The sequence below is a fragment of the Myotis brandtii genome, unplaced genomic scaffold (assembly GCF_000412655.1).
Source record: "Myotis brandtii unplaced genomic scaffold, ASM41265v1 scaffold84, whole genome shotgun sequence".
Lineage (NCBI taxonomy): Eukaryota > Metazoa > Chordata > Mammalia > Chiroptera > Vespertilionidae > Myotis > Myotis brandtii.
This window is the reverse complement of record NW_005371410.1, coordinates 427657-443968: the sequence shown is the minus strand read 5'-3', so window position 1 is coordinate 443968 and position 16312 is coordinate 427657. Positions and strand designations below refer to the sequence as shown.

At 38.7% G+C, this 16312-nt stretch overlaps 1 protein-coding gene across 1 annotated transcript in view; it reads right to left on the bottom strand.

The window, feature by feature from the left end:
• Window positions 1-1093: 1093 nt before the first annotated feature.
• The window catches only part of WDR92 (WD repeat domain 92), a 24761-nt gene continuing 9542 nt past the window's right edge, over window positions 1094-16312 (bottom strand). The window contains exons 2-8 of the mRNA XM_005884538.2: window positions 15915-16015; window positions 12109-12239; window positions 9667-9768; window positions 7461-7576; window positions 6420-6554; window positions 4539-4636; window positions 1094-2036 (exon numbers count right to left, since the gene is read on the bottom strand). Coding sequence (XP_005884600.2) covers window positions 1829-2036; window positions 4539-4636; window positions 6420-6554; window positions 7461-7576; window positions 9667-9768; window positions 12109-12239; window positions 15915-16015 — 891 coding nt within the window. The 3' untranslated portion in view covers window positions 1094-1828. The remainder of the gene's footprint in view (window positions 2037-4538; window positions 4637-6419; window positions 6555-7460; window positions 7577-9666; window positions 9769-12108; window positions 12240-15914; window positions 16016-16312) is intronic.

Below are 16312 nucleotides of genomic sequence, written 5' to 3'. Positions count from 1 at the left end.
TTGCAGGAAGTTAGGTGGTGGTATAAAGAAGTCCTTACTTTGAGAAATACTACTTCATACTATGCTGAGAACTTATAGAATCAATTGGTGGTGGGAGGTGGAGGCATATATACTATTTTAGTGTACAAGGTAAGTCCTCACTTTATAAAAAGCCCAATGTTTCCTTCTGGAAGTCAGCTCTCATGGTGCACTAAAAATAAGATTAAATCTAGAGTAAAGCTAATCATAAGACTTTTGAAGTGTTATCACATACAGAATGTGACTTTTCATAAACACTCCCATTTGGGGAAGAACCTTCTCTAAGATAATGTCTTTTTTGAGGCCCAATTTGACATGTGTGCCTACAGTAAACTGAACAGGAAACATTTTGCCAGCTGCATTTGAAAGACAAAAATCATTTTCTTCTGTGATGAAAGCTTTGCAATGCCCACATTTCCCCACAAGAGGTCAGGGCAGCACAGGGTCTTTACTTTAGGTGAGTGCCTCCTTCCAGGGGAAGACAATTCACCGAAAGTGGTCAGGCAGATGGGACAGTAGAGTCTCAGCATAATTGAAAACTCCAGGTTTTTGCCAGGCCCTTGTCTGGCAATCCATGTGTCTTTCTCCCATTGATATTTCTCTCTTTCTCCCCCTTTCTACCTCCCTTCCACTCTCTCTAAAAATCAATGGGAAAAAAATCCTCATGTGAGGATTAAAAACAAACAAAAACCAACCAAACAAAAAGCAGGGATAGGTATTTTTAAAGTTCTATTTAATTTTACTTTCATAATTATGTCCATAGTATTGTTTTATCCAAGATTTTGGGCTTTTTTTTAAAGTTAATTTTCTGAATTTAATATTCCAAACAAGTGACTTTCCAAGAACCCCTGAAATCACATGAATTTCATATATTACAAATGTTTTAGGTGCTCTGTCTCTGGAATGCAGGAGGAAGGGTAGGTTTAATGAAACTGTGATACAATTAATACCTGAGCTTAGCCAAAGATATGAACAGTGAAGAAACAAAGTGAGTAAGAGGTACTTATTAAGCATTTATAAAGCAAAAGAAGTGATGGTGTTTATTACTACTAAGTTCGACGAATCAGATCTACCATAGATTTCAAAAACAAATATTTATTCATAAAATATATTAAAAAGTTTGACAAAAAGGTTACAAAACCCCCAAAACTTGGACATCTCAACATCACTTACCATAGTCAACAATGGAAAGTCTCACTAATTTAACTCTGTTTCTAGATAAAAAAGAGGTCTCTGTAAATCACAGTATTTCATTTTATGAGTTACAATGCTAAACATAGTTACCCAAATCTATTTTGACTGCACGCTATGGTAATTTTGTGAAGTAATGTTTTGTACTGAAACTTAGTGACTGTGAAAGCTCTCAAAGTGTATTTATGAAGGTTAATTCACAGTAGTTTCATCAAGGCAAACCATCCTACACCAAACTAAGTGATCCCTACCATGACCACGTGAACACTGAAATGCAACACAGGTGTTTATTATGAAATACGGACTTTGGGAATGCAGAACAAATTTAAATATGGTGAAATATAGACAAGTACCAACTTTTATCACAAATGGAGGGAGAGGAACGGAGCTGGCTCTGGAGACCTTGGTGCCCCCTGTGCAGCAGCAAACCAGTGACCAGCCAGGTGGCTGGAGCTCACCGCTGGGCATTCCACACCGAGAGAGGCGAGCCTGAGGTTTGCATCTGGGCCTTTTTCATCAGTCAAATCCAGCCTTGTCCAAGGAGAGTCGGAGGATGCAGAGCACATCCTAAATTCTATGAGTGTTCCGCTGGAGGGTTTCAAAGTCCAAAATCTTCAGATCAAATTTTATTGAGTTTTGTAATAATCAGTACTCTCACCATTTGATCAAATGAACTACAGATGCAGAGGCCCCTTTTATCTGGACTCCAGTCCAAACTGGAAATGGGCTGGGTAGACAATGTAACGTTCTGCAAAAGGCTGACGGAACCCGCAACTCCCATCTCTACTCCTTCAGAATCTTTCTTTGACCGCTGAACAGGGTATTCGCTGAAAGCAAGAACAAAGAAGGTATACAGCATGTGCAAAGGCAAAAACTACCATTTGCAGAACCTGTCCAAACACTTCCAGAATGGATGGCAGACACTTGATCCATCCATCCCCTGAGCTCCAGGCCAGATCCTAGGACCTCTGTGTACCACTCTATGGGCAGGCACTGCTGGGAGGAGATTTTAGACCTAAACATCATTGCTTCAAAATGCAAAAAAAAGCCATTCTGAACCCTGTGATTTTCTTTCAGCTGAAAAGATAAATTTATAAATAAGAAGAGTTGAAGGTGAACAAGTTATAAATACTATTTGGGCTAAATTTGAGAGAAGGGGAAAAGAAACATCCCTCCCAGCATGGAGATGTGTTCCTAGTGAAATACTGGGGTTTTGCTCCTCCTTAAAAGGCCTTTTAAAGCCTGTGAGGTATCAACTATGATACTATCTGTATTTTATAAATGCTAAGAAAGGCCAAGAGTTTCAGGATACAAAGCAACTGAGAAGCAGAGCAGAAATACAAGAAGTGATAGGTAGATAACCTACTGTTCTTTCTTCCTCTCAGACTCTACAATTCCTTTTAATAAATAGTCAACAGATTTTTTTTTATATCTCTTGGCAAAAGCTGCAATTTAGTATTTAAAAAATAACAAAGACTTTTTAAACCCACCAGACTGTCTATTAAAGTTTTGAGATTTTCAAAATATAAAATAACAAAAAAATCAGCATGTTGGGGGCCATTCATTCATAAAACAATTTCTAAATAACTAGATGAGTTACCTTAGGAATTCTTGGTTAGGTGCTTAAGAAATACTTAGAATTTAATGGAATTACTACCAAGGGAGACTGGCAAAAACCAGATCTCCTTTGCTGGTATAATACCTGAGAGCAAAGCTCCAAACCAATTTGAAGATTAGACTAGATATCTGTTATGGTAAAGGTTCAAGTTTATTTTGAGATAAGCTACAAATTTCTAATGCATACAGACCCAACTTCACTGATATTAATTAAATCCACAAGAGTCCAAAATTTCAGCTATAAATGTGGTTGCATCTCATAAGGAAAACAATTCCACGTGTGGATTGCAAAGAAAACTTGGACTCAGTGCTTCAAGTTAGCAGCCTAAAGAGTTTGGTCCTCAGGTGGAACAGTGAGGTGCCACTGCATGGCTTACAGGGATCTGCAGAGTTGATCCCAGAGGAAAGACGGGGTTGGAACAATCAGGGAGTAACAATGGACAAAGGTGCTGAGAAAAGGGAAATTACCAAATGACCTATCTACCAGGCATTCTCCTAGATCTCTCAACACTTTCCCTCTGCTTTTTATTCACAGAAACTATATAGTTTTGATTTAAAGCATTCACTCCTGGTTTTTGGTCAGCTATATTCCTAAATGCTTTGGTAGCCCTATTTTTTAGAACCCCTTCTAACGTCCACAAGGAGCTAGTAAATAGAAAACTATTTTGTAGCCTGGCCAGTGTAGCTCAGAGGTTGAGCGTTGACCCATGAACCAAGATGTCCCCAGTTTGATTCCCAATAGGGGCACATGCCCCATCTGTGGGCTCACTCCCCAGCAAAGGGCATGCGGGAGGCGGCCGATCAATGTCTCTCTCATCGGTTTCTATCTCTCTATCCTTCTCCCTTCCTCTCTCTCTAAAATCAATAAAAACATATTTTTAAAAAAAAAGTATTTTGTAAATGTGTAAGTCCCAGAAGCATTAAAGATGATATTTTTCTTTTATTTCTTTTTTTCAAACATTATCTTTCATTTATAGCTTGTGTTTCTTTCCTTTTTTTTTCCCCCTTGGGTGATGTTTACAGAAAGAGATAACCATTAATGCAGTTTTTATCAGGCCTTTTAAATGAGCAGCTACTAGTAACTGCCCTCGTCAGGCCTTTGGGATTCAGAGCGCAGCGCATGGTAAGCTCTCCCTGTCACTCACCCTGCCTGTGGTATGCAGAAAGTAAACTCAACGACAAGGCTTTTCCTGAAGACCAATCAGGGCCCTCGGGCTCTGTTCTGGTTCTATCACAAGGATGTTATCTGAACTTGGGCAACTGAATTACTAGGATCTAAAACTAACAATTTCAACCCTTTTCCTATCTTCTAGAGGTAGTGTTCTAACAACCTGATTATAATATTTCACAAGAGCCTTTGGTGAAAGTTTTCCTTAAAAACAAACAAACAAACAACAACAAAAACAGCAAAAATCCCTGATTCCAAATCTATGAAAAGAATTGTTCCTGGCCCCTGACCACACTACAATATATGGAAGACAACTAAATAACAAACATTAAATGAGTCAAAAGGTTACTATTTAGTATGTGTAAAAGAAGTAAATTTGTTTTAAAAATGCTTAGAAAATAATACTTACATAATACAATAAAATTTAAAATCATAGCAAAATGAACTAAGTCAGAGGAGGAAAATAAGGGGGAAAAGTTCACTCTATTCCTAGTTCATGCCCACCAGGACCCACAAAGGAGCCGGATGCACAGCAGAGACTTACTACTTCCAGAGGTGGAGGCCGCCGGCGCCTCCCGCTGTCAGGAACAGCTCTCGGTTCTGGGGCAGGTGTCGGACCTGCCACACGGTAGATTTATGAGCCTAAACAGCAGGAGAAGCACACAACCTGTTTATAAGTTTGTATGACAAAGACTGCCCTAGAAGAGAAACCCTGCAAATAAGGAAATTTTCCTTCTATCTTTTCAACTGCTATAAAAGTAGTTATTTTCTGGTCCTTCTCTTTATAATGGCTCCAAAGATTTAGAAGAAACCATCAGAAATCAGGAAAAACATAATTTTTCTTTATTGCTTTATGAAACAAAGTTGTACTGGATTTTTAAAAAAAATATGTTATCAGATTAAAAGTCTAAGTTTATAGTACCATATAAACTATGTAAATAGATTTCATACATTTATGTCTCTAGCTCACTCTGAGCAAAAAAAAAAAAAAAAAAAAAAAACAAAAACAAAAGTAAAATACAAACCACATACTTCTTCCTAAGGGAAAAATAAAGATAGATTGAACTTTTAAAAAATAAACTTTATTGCCCTAGCTGGTTGCTCCGTGGATAGAGCGTCAGCCTGCGGACTGAAGGGTCCCAGGTTCGATTCCGGCCAAGGACACATGCCTGGGTTGCAGGCTCGACCCCAGTGTGGGGTGTGCAGGAGGCAGCTGATCAATGATTCTCTTTCATCATTGATGTTTCTATCTCTCTCTCCCTCTCCCTTCCTCTCTGAAATCAATAAAAATATGTTTTTAAAAAAAGAAAAAAATTTTGAAGATAACAGTATAATTTATAGATAATAAGAAACATGTTGCAGTTGTATATAAAACAACTTAGTAAAGTGCTTTGCTGATAGATACTTAATATACTCTGAAACAACAGTAAAAACAATATTACAAAATATATTTATCTTGTTAAAAATTTAGTTCATCAGGCAGTGGCAGTAATTTACATGCAATAATAATTGCATGTAATAATAAGACAAAATAGGAACATTTGGGAAGTACTACTGAATCCACGGTAGAATGAGAAAAGGAGTGAATTTTTATTTCCTGAACAACTTACATATTTTAATCTCATGGAAACTATAAATCTGTAACCGACCTTTATTTTTAAAACGGGGGAAGCTCAGACTCACATTTCTCACCCCTCTCTTGCAAATGAGAGGACGTTTCAGCATGAATTTTATGCAATCCCCTTACTTCTGACACCATTTTAACAAGTATTTTCCCTTTGCCCCGCTTTCTTCATCTATTTTTCTAACACTGTAATACCACATTTCCTTTTAAGCTTCGTCAATTACTATTCAAAACAAGGCAAAGTATGTATGTATATAAGTGTGAATAAAAGAATAAATACATTTTGAGCACCTACTATGTATCAATCAGAGTGATTAACACTTTAAACAATTTTATTTAATATAACAACTGGAATTTAAAATAAAATGTGGTTAAATGACAATACATATATGTTGATATATTTTGAAAAGTATATAATTAGTATTATACTAAGGTGTATATTGGTATACACCTAAGAGTATATAATTAGGTATAAATACAAATATTATATATTTATTAGGAAATGCAAGGCTAGGTTTTGTTTATCACATACTTGTCATCAGCTACTTTTTCTATGATTGCTCCTTAAATACAAAATAAGATTCCTAGCCAACTGAGGCCTTTATTATAATCAAGAAGTCTAAAACTGGTAAGCTCTCTGAAAGTACTCTTTGCCGAGAAAACCTTGTCAAGATCCCACAAGAATATATTAAAAATAGCTCCCTTCCCATAAAGTCCTGGAAGGCACCTTAGTGACTAAGTCTAGTCTAAAACAAGCTAAGAACATTCCTCTTCATAGAAAGGCATTCCCCTCAGATTTACCTTTTCTGAAACAGAAGCAAAACCTTTGGTTGGATGCTGTGTTCTCATGTCAAAAACATGAAACTTCCCTTCCAGAGACGTAGCTACTAACTTATTCATACTTATATCTTTTCTGTCAAACTCCAGGCTACATACCTGAAAATACAGAATATTTATTATTGATGGTCTAATGAATATTATTCAGTAGATTCTTTTAAGCTAAGGAAAACAACTTTAAAATAATTAGCTCATGTGAAAGCATTTAAATTGAATCAATACATTAAAAACTTTTAAACCATAAAAAAAAATTCTTCTTGGTTAATAAGATCAAACCACCTTGAGTTCCCCAATTATTGTACACAGTTAAGTCAAGGCTGACGTTAGGAAACAGGAAGGAGCCCCATTCCTCCTGAGAGGCATACAACTCAGGAACCTAAAATCTGAAAGGCTATTACTATTTTCAGGCTTCCTATTAGCAGAAAAAGGCCTCTTACGTGCTCATTTTGATATGACAATGTGCAGTGCACAGGTGTCCACAGTCCACCACAGGGGCTGGTGACTCACCAGCTCTGCTATACCACATCTGGGAGTGTGTTCACTTTCCAAGAGAGGGTCCATGATTTTCATCAGATTCCCAAAGGGCTCAGAGCCCCAGAAGGTTAAGAACCACTAGTAGAGTGGTTGTACTGAGATGAGTTATTAGAATCACCTTCCTTTTGTAGTAGTTCAGAGGTAGGTGAAAACATGCTCAGAGAAATTAAAAATAATCCAGATGGCCCTAGTTGGTTTGGCTGAGTGGATGGAGCATCGGCCTGCGAACTGAAGGGTCCTAGGTTCAATTCTGGTCAAGTGCTCATACCTTGGTTGCAGGTTCCCTGGCCCTGGTCAGGGTACATGCAGGAGGCAATCAATCGATGTCTCTCTCTCACATCAGTATTTCTCCCTGTCTCTCCCTCTCCCTTCCACTCTCTCTAAAAATCAATGAAAAAATATCCTCAGGTGAGGATTAACATACATACATACATACATACATAAAATTAAAAGAATCCAAATGTACATTACCCCATTTTTAATGTTTGTCTCCCACCGCAATGACATACTTCTGAGATCAAACAGTTTGATGTCCCCGTTGTCATAGCCAGCACAAACAACACGCTCCTCTTGATTATAAGCATTACCTACAGATCAAGACACAACATTTCAGATCTTCATAAATGCTAATCTGAAGGCTGGTAAAATAATTTTATGAACCGATGCATACAATTTGTACTGAATCAGATTTTACAAAATCACATTGGGTAGAATCTCATGTTACCGATCCTGGCAGGACATCAGATTATTAATTTGGTATTTGATATAGTTATTTTAAAGCTCATTTTCTACTGAAGGGATATGCGAGACTATTATTGCCTTCTAAACACCTCTGGCTGTGGGCCTGAGCCATCTTTAAAGCAATTTCTACCACTACAGTACTTCCTCTACATACTTGGACACTTTCCAAGCTATTCCTTATACTTGAAATTTCCTTCCAATTTCAGGGGTTCAAATTCTATATATCCTTTTGGTCAAAAATGCCCTCTCACCCTGGTCATCTTTCCCTGGGGACTCCTTCTGCATTTGTCCATGTCTTTCATGACCTTTTATCACTCCTACCTTGTACTATAATTTTTAAAAATATATTTTTATTGATTTCAGAGAGAAAGGGAGAGGAGAGAGAGAGATAAACACATCAATGAGAGAATCATTGATCAGCTGCCTCCTGCACATCCCCTACTGAGGATCAAGCCCACAACCCAGGCATGTGCACTTGACCAGAATCGAATCTGGGACCCTTCAGTCCTCAGACCAATGCTCTATCCACTGAGCCAAACCAGCTAGGGCTGCACTATAATTAATGTAGATATCATGTCCTCTTTATTAAACTATAAGCATCTTGATGCAGATAACACATCTGTTTAACCTTTATATGCCCACCGCTTTGCACCTACTTGGCATTCATAAAAATTTGTCAAATCAATGGATTTTCTTTTTAAACTTAAGCACCTGTATTTAAAATTGTACTTATGTTCCTTAGATCAATGATGAAAGGCTTTAATGAACCCAAAGGTAATTACTTTTTAATTATTATACCAAGTTTTAGATGATGATTCCAAATACTAACCCTGAAATTTCTCCCCAAGCATATGTCTTAAGTTTATATAATTGCTCATAAAATATACACACATAGTAATTCCCATACAATAATTAATTTTTTTATAGTGGAAGTCTAAAACTTTCCTCTAATTAAATAACAGTGCAATTTTAAAATAACATAAAAAGTTGAACAAATCACATACAGTGGGGCCTTGACTTACGAGTGTCCCGACTAACGAGTTTTTTGAGATACCAGCTGTCTCTCGGCAGATTTTTTGCATTGAGTTGACAGAGTAATTTGAGTTAACCAGCTCTTTAACGAGCTCCTTAACGAGCTCGGTCTCGGAACGAATTAAACTCGTAAGTCAAGGCCCCGCTGTATATTGTTAAATCCTACTTTTAATGTCTATTATCTACACAGGATTATACTAAGAAAAAGGGGAAAGAAAATAGAGATTTAAAACTAAATATGGTCTATACCTCTTACTAGCAAAAGTTATTTTAATTTTGATGCTCAGCAAGAGATACAAGGGTAAACATCAATTAGTCCTACAAAACCAGCATTCATTTTAAATATATTAGTAGAGAAACACAGTTGTCAGATTTATAAGAAACAATTTTGTAATGGTATAACTACTTCCTAGAAAATAAACATACTCTATAGAGAGTATAATGTAAGATCTGTAAAGCTACCATTTGCCTATGAGGCTCTACTTAGCTCCATTACTGGCATTTGGTTCTAACTGGGTCAATATCATCTAGTTAAACACAAGTACATAGTAACAGCAAATTATTTTTGAGCACTTAATAATCTAAACACAATTCTAAGCACTATACATGTATTAACTTTTTGAATCCTCATAACAACACTATTAAGTAAATTCTATTATTACTTCCATTTACAAATGAAGCAACCAACAAACAGATGCTTCATAACTTGCCAATAAGTCACACAGTCAATAAGTAGACCGTGAGACTTCAAACCCAGGCCTCAGAGGGTGACGTTAACCACCACGTCTATTTGCCTCAATAAACTGCCAGAATAATCCACAGACTATAAATAGACCATCAGGAGGACTTTCTTGAAGCTTTTACCATTGGATACTTCAAATCCAAGAGTTCTTCAACAACTCACCAAACGCCACAGTCCAACAGTCTCTCTTGTTTTCTCCTTGTACAGGTTCCATATTAGCAACAGGATCGTCTTTCTGCCTTGGGTCCCACACCTTCACAGTTCCTGCCATACATAAAAGTGCACCGGCAAAATTCAACAGCAAATAATGACATTTCTTTTCTGCATTCTCTTCCTATGGCTTCCTGTATTCATGGTAATATTATAGATGTTCTAACATCTGAAAAAGTATTCACATTTTTCTAACTTTGAAGTGGGTAAGTTGTACTTACTATCAGAGATATAACCCATATGTCTGACTTAAATTTCCAAACAGATATACAGAAAAGCCAACAACTGTTCCTAAGTTATCAACAAGGTATGACTGACAAGGCAAACACAGATGTTATGCAATTCAAACCACACTTCCTTTTCTTTGCTTAAGCCTAAAACTAATGTATTAGTTACTTAGATAATACCAGTGCCATTTAAATTATTTCCTTACTACTCATATAATCATTGGCATTATTCTTTATACAGAGGAATAAACTAATTTTTACACCTACGATTTCTTACATTGGGTTTTAGAATACTATTTCATATATAATTAAGTTTAATTTCCCTGTAGCAATAGAGAACAGGGAAATATTAAATAAAATTAACAGGGCAGGGGTGGGCTGGAGGAGGTCAATGGGGGGAAAAGGGAGACATATGTAATACTTCCAACAATAAAGTATTATTATTTTTTTAAAATATATTTTATTGATTTTTTACAGAGAGGAAGGGAGAGGGATAGAGAGTTAGAAACATCGATGAGAGAGAAACATCAATCAGCTGCCTCCTGCACACCCCCTACTGGGGATGTGCCCGAAACCAAGGTACATGCCCTTGACCGGAATCAAACCCAGGACCCTTGAGTCCACAGGCCGACGCTCTATCCACTGAGCCAAACCAGTTAGGGCAAGAATTATTTTTAAAAATTAACAAATAATTCTTCTCAATTTAATTCCAACTTCCTCATTTTAATGCAAATTATAGGACTGCTAAGTAAATGATGTCACTGCTTATGAGAAATACAAATGCATGTAATAAAATGGCTAAAAGGCAAGTACCTGAGAGAGCATAGGAAAAGCATAAAAAAAAGAAATCCTTAAAAGGGATAATAAATGTAGAAAAGGGGGCACTATTCCACTTGATTTATCTCCAAGAATAAAATAAAATAGGTTATTAAGAAGATGCCTTAAGGAGAAAAAAATTCCTGCAAATATGACAAGAGGTATCACTCCACTGGCTTCATACAAACTGATAAAAGTTATATTATGTTTGTAATAATTAAATGAGCTAAGAACATAAACAGACAATTCACAAAGCAAAATTAACTGGTAAACAAATATAGAAAGAAATTAACAAAGTTGGAATGGTGTACCATTTTTATCTAAAAAACTAGGAAAATCAATGCTGGTAGGGTAGACTGGAAATCTATCTCTTCCATTGTAGCTGATGAGGTAAAAACATAATTTGGAAAAATTGACAGTAAATTTTAAAAGCCGCAACACACACTTATTCCAAGAGTTATATACATAATGATACTTATTTATTATTTTTAAGTCACTCTCCCAAAACAATAAACAAAAAATTTGAGGTAAACAAAAAATTGAATGCTTATTAACAGGTTAGAACATTGTGACACCTCCATAGGATGGAATGTGACGTAGTCATTAACATGTAAGTATGAAAACAGCAACATTTACATATGACAAAACATTAAATGGGAAAAGTAAGATACAAAACCATACACACACTGATAGCTATTCATTGTTGTATATAAGACTGGAAAGAAAAGCACACCTAACAGTTATGCTGGTATGGTGGACTGAATGCTGTTTTTCCTTCGATATTCTGTATTGTTTCTAGGGTGGGAAAGAATATTTTATTTCAAAAACAGAGCCGCTCTTAAGTAACCATCAGAAAATTCACCTCTCTTTTCTTTTAAGACCTGTCCATTTTTGGTCACCGCAGGCAGAAAGGCACATGGTGTCCTTGGAGCTTTCTACAATGCTCAGCGGAAGGATCACAGAACTTCAGGGTTCAACAGCTGTCAACGTGACAATTTTCACAAGTACTGATTCTGCTTTTTAAAAAAGGAAAAGCTGCCACCCACATTATAGTCAGCTGCCTCAAAAACCGATAAAGAAATCTGAAATCCTTCAAGGTTCATATGAAACTATGGTTGTTAGTAGTTGAACTTGCTCAAAACTAAAATAGTTAAGTGCTTTTCCTCCATCTCAAAATACTTAAGAATGAAACAATTTAGGGATATGCCATCAAACCTGCCTATTAAAAAAGCAGACTGTTAGATTTAGTGGGTCAGGGTTACTGAGGATTTCCACACAGAGAGGACATACTGTTGTATAGAGATTTATCTTAAAAAAATTAAAACACTGTACATAAAATACTTTGACTTACCATCTCGGCTGCCAGTCACAATTTCAGGTGCTCCTTCCCCAATTCCTAGTCCACCTACACCATCTATAGTATTTATAATTTCTTTATGGCCCTTTACAGAATACACTGGGTACTCTGGAGCTTCCAAATTCCTAAACAACAAAAGACAGTTTCTTACTTACAGCACATATCCCAAACACTTAGCTCACTACTAAAATGTAAGAATGCATACCATATTTAGATTTTTCTTTAAAAATAAGGATTTGACTATGAATTTATACAAATACTCCCAATTTCTTCCCTCCACTTTAGGATCTTTTAAGCCCTCAATGAGAATGGTCATTATTCAACTTGGAATTCAAACCCATGTCCACTTTACTTAGTGTTCTTCAAAGATGAATTACCAGGTCTGCTTATTAATAAGTGCGGATTCACAGGCTCCTCCCCTGTGAATGATCTCTGGGATGGGGTCCCAAACCTGTGGACTCTTTGCTGATTGAAGTCTGATAATTACTGCTTTAAATATAGAGTAAAGTAGAAGGATTTAGAATGTTTCCAAAGTTGGCCTTGGTAGTTTCATCTAGAGATCTTCTGAGGGTTATTTTATTATATGAATAGTGTGTACTAGGTACACATTTTCCACTTTATCATGTATTATTTTCTCACTGAGTTCCATATTGATTTTTCATCTAGTTATGTATTTTTCAGTTTATCATCATGCTGGTCACAAATATGAGAGTCAAACTGGCTGAAGTTTGTCTAATTCTAGGTTATTTAAGAGAAAGGAATGCAGGAAAGTAACTACTACTATGTGTGCTTGAGCCTACAGGAGATGGTTGCATAATGAATGGCTCAAGTAGGTTATAGCGATATATCCCTTTTCTCACTTGCTCCCCTTCTTTTGCTTTTCTATTGGAGCTTCTATCCACATTTCTCTTTAACAAGTCAGGTTTCAATAACCTACACTTAAACAAAATGAATGTAGCTTTTCATGATGTAATCCCAACTTATGAGCCAAAATTTGTAAAATTTCACTTAGCAAATTTGAGATAGTTCAACCTATTTGAGATATGATATTTATCTTTATAGCATTACTGTGAAAGAAATAGGAGAATAAACAGGATTGAGGTTCTACTTAAAAGACTATTTTTACAGATTTTTAGAAAACATTACTTTTTAAAACATAAATAAAAGACTTATCAATGAAAACAAGTCAGTAGTACCTGTTCTACTCTATTAGGAAGAAAGTCAGTAGTTACATTTGTTCTATATTCTTGAGCTGAAATATATTTATTTTAAAAAATAACATTCAGACTAGTCTCTCTCCCCATTTCTTTGAAAGTATATGACATAGCATGTGAGGACTAATGCATTGTAATAAATGCTAACTTAATTATTAAGCAGTTAAAGCAAGGGTAAATTAAAATAGCTTTATTATGTTTTATATTAGGAGCCTAAGACAGATAAATAGGTCAAAGTAATTTAATTACAAAGTAGCAGATTCTAAGTGAGAAGTCAAAAAAGGTCACATTAGAAAACAGGTAGGGAAGACGGTTTCTCTCTAGAACATTAATGTATACTTCAGATGATTAAGAGCTATTTCTAAAAAGTAATTAGAGAAATTTGAATTCACTCAACTCTAATTTAAATATAAGAAAACTAGAGGCCTGGTGCACAAAAATTTGTGCACTTGGGGGGGTCCCTCAGCTCGGCCTGTGCCCTCTCGCAGTCTGGGACCCCTCGGGGGATGACCACCTGCTGGCTTAGGCCAGCTCCCTGGGGGATTGGGCCTAAGCTGGCAGTCAGACATCCCTCTGGCAGCCCGGGAGCCCTCGGGGGATGTCCACTTGCCAGCGGGAAGCAGGCCTAAGCTGCAGTCGGACATCCTTAGCGCTGCTGAGGAGGCAGGAGAGGCTCCCACCACCACCGCTGTACTGGCAGCCATCAGCCTGGCTTATGGCTGAGCAGAGCTCCCCCTGTGGGAGTGCAGGGACCACAAGGGGGCAGCTCCTGCATTGTGCGTCTGCCCCCTGGTGGTCAGTGTGTGTCATAGTGACCAGTCATTCCCAGTCGTTCTGCTGTTAGGGTAAATTTGCATATTACCCTTTTATTATATAGGATAGAGGCCTGGTGCACAGGTAGGGGCTGGCTGGTTTGGCCTGAAGGGTGTCCTGGATCAGGTGGGGGTCCCACTGGGGTGCCTGGCCAGCCTGGGTGAGGGGCTGAGGGCCGTTTTCAGACTGGCCACACCCCTTCAGGGTGGGGGTCCCCACTGGGGCACCTGGCTAGCCTGGGTGAGGGGCTGATGGCTGTTTGCAGGCTGGCCACAGCCCCTTCACAGTGGGGGTCCCCGCTGGGGTGCCTGGCCAGCCTGGGTGAGGGGCTGAGGGCTGTTTGCAGGCTGGCCACAGCCCCTTCATGGTGGAGGTCCCCGCTGGGGTGCCTGGCCAGCCTGGGTGAGGGGCTAATCGCTGTTTGCAAGCTGGCCACAGGCCCTTCAGGTTGGAGGACCCCGCTGGGGTGACTGGCCAGCCTGGGTGAGGGGCTGAGGGCTGTTTGCAGGCTGGCCATAGCCCCTTCAGGGTGGGGGTCCCCACTGGGGTACCTGGCCAGCCTGGGTGAGGGGCTGAGGGCCATTTTCAGGCTGGCCACACCCTCTTCAGAGTGGGGGGTCCTGCTGGGGTGCCTGGCCAGTCTGGGTGAGGGGATGATGGCTGTGTGCAGGCTGGCCTAGCCCCCCAGCGGGGACCCTCACCCCATGAGGGTGTGGCCATCCTGGGTGAGGGGCTGATGGCTGTTTGCAGGATGGCCACGACCCCCAGCCATCCAAGCTCCCAGTGGAGGCTGGCTGGAAGCAGGTATCTGGGATTTATTTATCTTCTATAATTGAAACTTTGTTGCCTTGAGCAGTGGCTATTGCCGGCCAGGGCAGGCAGGAAGCTTGGCTTCCTCCATCACCGGGGCAACCAAGCCTCCTGCTTGCTCCAGCTCCATGGCTGCCAGCCGCCATCTTGTTTGGGTTAATTTGCATATAGTTGCTCTGATTGGCTGGTGGGTGTGGCTTGAGCGTAGCGAAGGCACGGGCAATTTGCATATTTCTCTTTTATTAGATTAGATAATTCTTGGTAAAACATGAAAATTAAAAGCATTTGGCACAATTATGATTTTGCTCATGCAAAACAGGTTTATCTTTTTTTTTTTAATATATTTTATTGATTTTTTACAGAGAGGAAGGGAGAGGGATAGAGAGTTAAAAACACTGAGAGAGAAGAAACATTGATTCAGCTGCCTCCTGCACACCCCTGACTGGGGATGTGCCCGAAATCAAGGTATATGCCCTTGACTGGAATCGAACCTGGGACCCTTCATTCTGCAGGCCGACACTCTATCCACTAAGCCAAACCGGTTAGGGCAACAGGTTTATCTTGATTTGCTCAACAGATGGGTTCCTAAAAGTTGTGCTTAGCTAACACATTAAAAAAACTTTAAATGAATTGGGAGCTCTACATTAAAAAATTAAAACAAACAAAAACTCTGTGTATCATTCTGTAATGTCAAATGTACTGCTGAAATGCACACAGTATCTAATTTTCCCCCATGTTATACATATGTATTTTTATAGATTGTATCCTTCAAGGTGGAGGGGAATAACCCTTTATTTATAAATACAAGTTATTAAATAGTAGCATCAAAAAGCATATGTAGAAATACTGATAACATTATTTTAAACACCTAAAGAAAAATTAGAATTCTCTTTCAGAGGAAGAGTAATAAGACTATCAAAGAAACTGTTATCTCAGGTCTTATTACTAATTAAGTAATCTTACCATATATGAAGGTTTCCAGCAAAATCTCCAGTAGCTAAATATCTCTGCTGTAAGGATGTTGCACCAAATGTTCCACATTTAATGGGTTTGGCCTTTTCAATCTTGATAAAAGGGAGGGAGAGAAGATACATTATTTATGTCAGCTATTTATAATCATACTAGGGGCCCAGTGCACGAAATTCGTGCCCTGGGGGGGGGGAGTGTCCCTCAGCCCAGGCTGCCCCCTCTCACATACTGGGAGCCCTCAGGCGTTGACCCCCATCACCCTCCAATCGCAGATCGGCCCCTTGCCCAGGCCTGATGGCTCTGCCAGAGGTGTCAGGCCTGGGCAGGGGACCCTCATTTCCCCCCGATCACTGGTTCTGCCCCCCGCCCAGGCCTGATGCCTCTGGCCCAGG